The sequence below is a fragment of the Triticum dicoccoides genome, chromosome 1B, assembly GCF_002162155.2.
Source record: "Triticum dicoccoides isolate Atlit2015 ecotype Zavitan chromosome 1B, WEW_v2.0, whole genome shotgun sequence".
In the NCBI taxonomy this organism is placed as follows: Eukaryota; Viridiplantae; Streptophyta; class Magnoliopsida; order Poales; family Poaceae; genus Triticum; species Triticum dicoccoides.
The window spans coordinates 150,852,457-150,859,252 of NC_041381.1; the positions used below are offsets into that span (position 1 = coordinate 150,852,457).

At 45.4% G+C, this 6,796-nt stretch overlaps 1 protein-coding gene across 2 annotated transcripts; it reads left to right on the forward strand.

Annotated features, from left to right (window-relative positions):
• The first annotated feature begins 675 nt into the window (after positions 1-675).
• On the forward strand, positions 676-2,595 carry LOC119324426. Of its 2 annotated transcripts, none has more exons than XM_037598219.1 (2): positions 676-2,026; positions 2,284-2,595. In XM_037598219.1, the coding sequence occupies exons 1-2, from the start codon at positions 901-903 to the stop codon at positions 2,298-2,300; spliced, it is 1,143 nt and encodes a 380-aa protein (XP_037454116.1). In that variant the 5' UTR covers positions 676-900; the 3' UTR covers positions 2,301-2,595. The 2 variants fall into 2 exon arrangements, with proteins under 2 accessions (XP_037454116.1, XP_037454123.1); XM_037598226.1 differs by having other exon boundaries at positions 2,288-2,595.
• Positions 2,596-6,796: the final 4,201 nt, after the last annotated feature.

The following is a 6,796-nucleotide window of genomic DNA, read 5'->3' on the forward strand; positions in this document are numbered from 1 at the left end:
TTGAACAAGAGAGGGATCCCGAAGGATCCCGAACTATTTATTCAGATAAAGAAAAGTACAGCGTCTTACACAAAGGACCCTGAAGAAACAACAAACGACAAACAAGTCCCAGGACTTTTGCAAGAAGGACCTCAACCTAAAGATGAAAAACGCGATCAGGTCCACATCGTTCTCAGCGGATACACCTCGCCGTCGCCGGGGACGTGACCACTTGGGGCGACGAGGGAGCCATAGCAACCAGCCATGGCGACCGCCGGAACGAAGATCTGCCTCCCAAATGGCTACAAGGCCGGGAGGAATGGGGATGGCCGCCCTTCGGCCAGAAGAAGCAGCAGAATGACGGCGACGACCGGCCATCGACCGCCACAGCAGGCGCCAGCGCCCCCACCGCAATAGCTGCTGCTGTTGAGCTCGAACCCGATCTGACATCTTCAGATGACCGCTCCTCCCAAGCTCCCGCTCCATCACCGCAACGGCTTGAAGAAACCGGGAGAATCGGCTGGCCTTTCTCCAGATCCAGGGCACAAAGACCACGCGCTTATTTTGAGAGCTAGCACCAGAAACATCATCTCCCCTTCGCCACCACCATGGGAGAAGAGCAGAAGATGTCACCGGCGACCACCAGGCGCTGCGCGCAAGCGGCGGTGGGTTGCGCTCCATCGGCATGACGCCAAACACCGGCACAAGGCCAAACTCCACAAAGGAAACACCTAGACTAGGCCTACTATTTACAACAGAGCACCACGCACCTCTCCCATCTCCTTCCCGACCGGCGTCGCCGGCGGCAAAGATCCAGGATCGGGCCGGGCCCCAGTCAACATCTGAAATCCTCTCTCCGCACCACCTGAAAGGCTGAAACTTTCCCCTCCCGAAACCCTCGCCTCGCCTCCAGCGACCACCATGCCGCCGCCGCCGTCGCTGCCGGACGGAATCGTCGAGGATATCTTCCTCCGCCTTCCGCCGGACGAGCCCGCGTGCCTCGTTCGCGCCTCCCTCGCCAGCAAGCTCTGGCTCGGCCATCTCACCGGCCCTCGCTTCCGCGGCCGCTACCGCGAGCTCCATGGAGCGCCCCCCATGCTGGGCTTCCTTTACGATTGGTTCTGGGACTACGTGCCGGAGGAGAAAGATGCCGTCCCGCGCTTCGTCTCCACCACGGGATTCGGCGCGCGCGTCCCCCCCGACCACCACTGGGGGGACTCGGGCTCGGACTACAACGCGTTGGACTGCCGCCATGGCCGCGTTCTCCTCGGGGATTATGGCGCGCCCATTCCGCTCGTCGTTTGGGACCCCATGACAGGCCGCCAAACCAAGATGGAAGCGCCCAAAGGACAGGATATCGGCAGCGGGGCCGCGGTGCTCTGTGCCGTCACCGGCTGTGACCACCGCGCGTGTCATCAGGGCGCCTTCAGGGTCGTCGTCTTCGGCAGCATGACCACCCATGTTTATCATCCTGTTACTATTATACAGGTGTGCGTGTCCTCGCCGGAGACGGGTGAGTGGAGCCAGCCGTGCCCTGGTCTTGATCTCGGAGTTGACGCATTCATCATGCCGGTGCCCCCTGTCGTCATCCGAGATGCAGTTTACTTGATGCATGCGCGTGGTGAGCATGATCACATTGCAGGAATTCTCAAGTACGACTTGGGCTCTAATTGCTTATCGCTGATTGACATGCCCCTGCCGGGGGCTGTCAATGTCGGCGACGTCATCCTCATGGCCATGGAGGATGGCAGCTTGGGGCTTGCACATGCCAGTGGATCAACCCTCTACCTGTGGTCAAGCTCAAGCAAGATGGGTGTTGCGACATGGACTCAGCGTAGAGCCATCGATCTCAAAAGCCTTCTTCCCATTCAAAATCCCATGGAAGGACTTAGACTGATTGGATCCATGGAAGGCAGTGATATCATCTTCGTGCTTACGGACCTTGGCATCTACCAGATTAATCTTAACTCACTACAGTGGAACAAGATATGGAAGAGACAGAAATTCTTTGCTTTGATTCCGTACATGAGTTTCCACAATCCACAAGGTATATCTGTTATTCCCCTTCTTTTGTGGTTTATTAGGAACAACGCTTAAGCAGCAATAATATTTTGGTTAGCCCAACAAACAAAATACTGAATGTTTAATCAGACTGAAGAAAGTTTTACTTGATGATTCAGTTTGTGATGGTATGTGCGCTCGACCAAACTTTGAGAGCTATGTACACTCGAACGTTACATCTAATTGGCAATTTTATATATGTCTTCTCTTTTTGGAATCACACTCACAAATCTATGTTGGCAGAAAGGATGACCCCCTGAAATGTGAAGCACCGACAACATATGTTTGAACGTGCTTAAGGGCAGGAGGCCACGATCATCAATAGGAAAGATGACTACTTGGAGTGGAGGCGACATGGGTCTTGTGATTAATCGTGTCAGTAGTCAGTAGCTGTTTAGTGCACTGGTGCTTGAATTCTCATAGTGATGTTGCCTTTGGTCAGTAAGCTTGATAATTTCCCCGTGTTGTTGTTGTTGTGTGTAAGCAGGGGAATGGATTACCTTTGTAATTAACCTCTAATTTCTTGCAGCATCAGCTATGTGCTTTCTTGTTTAATCTGCTTGAAAATGCATCTGCAGAAAATATCTTAGCTAGTGTTCCCAATTTGAAAACTTACAGTTAGCCCTCCAAGCTTTGATCCAGTCTCTAAATTGTAAATTCATCTCCCAAAAGAGGTACAACCGATGAGCAGATGAAGTGGCATATCCAGAGCTAGTGGTTTCTATCTCCCAAGAGATCATATGACAATGCTTTCTGCGTGCTGGCTTGCTGGTGTGTCGTAATTAATCTCGTGGATTTAATTAGTGCTACGTGTAGTCAAGTGCTGATATTACTGCAGGTTTGAATTGCACATGTTTTCTTCTTGATGTTGCAGCATCCTGCAACTGTTGAGTTATCGATTTTATGAAACTATATGGTTTTGTCAGCCGATTTGCTTGTTTAATAAGTACAGCACTGAAGACTCCAATGGTTGCTTGTTCCTCAACATGTATCGAATTGTTAATTTGGCAATGGGTAAAAAGGTGCCCTACCTCTGTTACTTGGATTGTGATTTTACAAGCTTCTGCAACTTTTTCTTAAAAGTTTCAACATTTTATCACTTGTTCTTTTCTCAGAATATGGAACCTATTTGTGTAATCTGACCTATCTCTCCTTGATTTTGATGTTGTTGCTAGAACTGCCATGAATGCTCGGTATATAAATTTAGATGTTTATATGGTCGCTGGGTGCTCATAGTATACTGTTTGAGAGGTTCATAGTGCTGCAGTAGCTCTAGGCAGAGCATTGCCAAGCTGGCATGTTATTTACCATACAGGTACCCAAATCTGTAGGTGTAGTTTGTGTTTTTATTTGTTCCTGATTTGAGGTTGTGGCTTTGGCACTGTTCTGCTTCTTACATGTATAAAAAGGACAGACCCAGTGCATAGAAGCTCCCACACAAGGTGGGGTCTGGGGAGGGATTATAGGAACCTAGTCTTATCCCTGCAAAGTGCAATGCAGAGAGGCTGGTTCGAACCCAGGACCTCTTGGCACAAGTGAGGAGGACTTCACCACTGCGCCAGGCCTGCCCTCTACATGTTCTGCTTCTTACATGTATCACTATCGTATATGTCAAACTTGAGATTAAGCAAATAACTATTCTGGATACTCCTGTTTACTCAGTTTAGGATACTCTCTACTTATTATTCTGTCTTGAGGAATCACCAAACCTAAAAGTGCTTGAAAGCTCCAATTTTTGAGTCCAGCTGGCTTCAGAAGCAACACATTCGACCCCTTTAGAAGCCTAAAATTATACTCCCTCGGTACTACTCTAGTAATCTAAACGCTCTTATATTTCTTTACAGAGGGAGTACAACTTAGACCACTTCTCACTCATCTTTGTGCACCCTTGCTTATTCAGTTGGTTTTTTGTTTGTCAGAAACATTACAACTTTTTACTGAGCATACCGCCAATAATTTTTTTTGGATCTATGAAACAACTTGAAACTAGATTGGACTCGGACTAAAAATCACTTGGTCTTTAAATGGGCAATAGCTTCTTTTCTTCACTGTTGCATATGCTTCTTTTTAGTTACTTGATCAAGCAAGCACACTGAGAAAGGATTCTATATGAATTTCCTCAAAAGCATTCTGCGTAGGCACGTTAACCTGTGAACATGTTTTATTATTTTGGCCTGCCAAGTGGCTACAAAAAAGGTTAATCATCCATAGTTTCAATCAAAGAGATAAATTTATTTGCATTCTTCACAACATGTTTGGAATATTTGCTCTTCCGATTCGCAAGTACTCCATCTGCCCCATACTATAAGAACGTTTTTGACACTACACTAGTGTCAAAAACGTTCTTATATTATGGGACGGAGGGAGTACATGTTTGGTTGTTGGGGAGTTCAAAAATGATTTTTTAAGACCATGAAAAATGGTTTCTCCGGAATATTTGCTCTTCCTGTTCTTAACTACTACTCCCTCCGTCCAAAAAAGCTTGGAAAAAAGGGCGTAGAATTCATGAAAGTTCTTCATCGTATATACACCAGAACTAATACGCCACTGTTCAGATCAAATCCACAAGTATATACGAGCAAGAGTTCATGTGTAGATTGTAATACAATGTAAAGGACAGATTACACATACTGCTTACAAACAACACAACGCAAGCGTACAGCGCAAGTATATAAGTATATAATATGCACGTACGTATGTACTTCATCTGTTCCTAAATATTTATCTTTTTAAAGATGGGTTATGTCTACTATTCACCAAGGAACTTTTCAGGTCAGGATTAATGATTCTAATGGTCCCCAGTTCACTGGGGGAAAAGGCTTGAAGCAGGGTGATCCTCATTCACCCTTACTGTTTAATTTGGTGGTTGATGTTTTCTCTAAGATGCTATATAAGGCTGCCAGTAGATTTGTGGACTGCTGCCTCATGCCATTCCTGGTGGGGTGGTTAGCCTACAGTATGTTGATGATACCATCCTATTCCTTGATAGCTCTTTAGATTGTGCCAAAATTTTGAAATGGATCCATTCCTGTTTTGAAAATCTATCTGGCTTGAAGATTAATTTCCATAAAAGGGATCTGCATGCCATTAATATCTCTGAGCAGCTATCTAAAGATTTTGCTCGGGTTTTCTGTTGCCAGCTTGGGAATTTCCTCTTTAAATATTTAGGAGTCCCTCTTCATTTTTAAAAAAACTCAGAAGGGAAGATCTTGAACCCATCATTGATAGAATTATTAAGAATATTTCTGGATGGTTGGGGAGATTTCTCTCCTATAGGGGCAAATTGATCCTTCTCAGTACTTGTATATACAGTATTCTTGCCTATCTAATGTCCACTGTCAAATTTCCCAAATGGGCCATTGATATGATTACTTCTCAGATGTCTCATTTCTTCTGGGGTAATGTGGGTGATAATCACAAATATCACCTTGCTAGTTGGGGGTTGATCTCTAGGAGGAAAGAGTTTGGTGGTATGGGGGTTCCCAACCTTAGAGATTTTAACATGGCCCTTTTGGCATCTTGGGGGAAGAGATTTTATGATAATAGGAATAGTGATGGAAAAAGATTTTGGCTTATAAATATAATACTGCCAGCCCTAATTTCTTTAGCACTAGGGTTACCCTGGGGTCTCCTTTTATGAAAAGCTTATCTTGGGCCCTTGCAGCATCAAAAAAATTCTATAGATGGATCCTTGGGGATGGCAAGAGTATTGCCTTCTGGCATGATATTTGGATTGGGGATTGCTCTCTTAAAACTTCATTTTGGGACCTGTATGATATCTGTCAACAGCAAGAGTCTACTCTTGCACAGGTCTGGGTGAGTGGTGAACTTCATCTTACTTCAAGGAGATGTGTGGAGGAAAAGACTTTAGCTAGATGGGATGAACTCAATAATTTAGTTAAGCAAGTTGCATTATCTGATTCTCCAGATCAACCTATTTGGATGCTCGAATCTTCCAGCAAGTACTCTATCAAATCTTTTTATAAATTACTCAATTTGGGGGGGGGGGTCTGTTGAGATTAAAGATGATATCTGGAAAATCAAAGTCCCACCTAATATCCATGTTTTTCCATGGTTCATTTACTATAATAAGAGCTTAACTAGAAATAATCTTGCCAAGCGTAGGCATGTAGATGACATGTCCTGTTTCTTCTGTAATGAGCGTGAGACTATCCAACATCTTTTCTTTGATTGCATTGTTGCTAGGCAGGTTTGGGATTGGGTAGCTGATAGCTTTAATGTGGTTAAGCCTGATTCCTTTGCTTTGCTTTCTTCCTTTTGGAAGAGGAGGAAACATTTTGAAGCTTTGAACATTTTTACTGCTACTGCCTTGTGGAGCTTATGGCGTTTGCGAAATGATTTTGTTTTCCAGGGGCGAAGATGGCGAAGTATACGCTGTGTCTTGGATCTATTGGGTGCAACGATCAGGCAATGGAAAATCCTATGTTCAGAGGTTCAGGGTGCGCTTCTTCTCTGGTGCTTAAGGTTGTTGGACCACCGAAGAGGGGAGTTGCTTAGGATTGCGTGGCACTAATGTATCTCCGGAGCGTCGCTGGGTTGCGTCCTGCTAGTTTGCACAGCTGGCATGTTTGCCTACCTGGCTATGTATCCGATCTGGATCTACCTAAAAACCTTGTAATAGGGTAGTTTAAACCTGGCTTTCTTTTGTGGCAGCTACTCTCTGGTTGCCGCCGAGCACTGTTAACAGTCTATGTTGGTGATGTTGCCTTGGCTTTATAAAAAAGTTGGGGCGGGG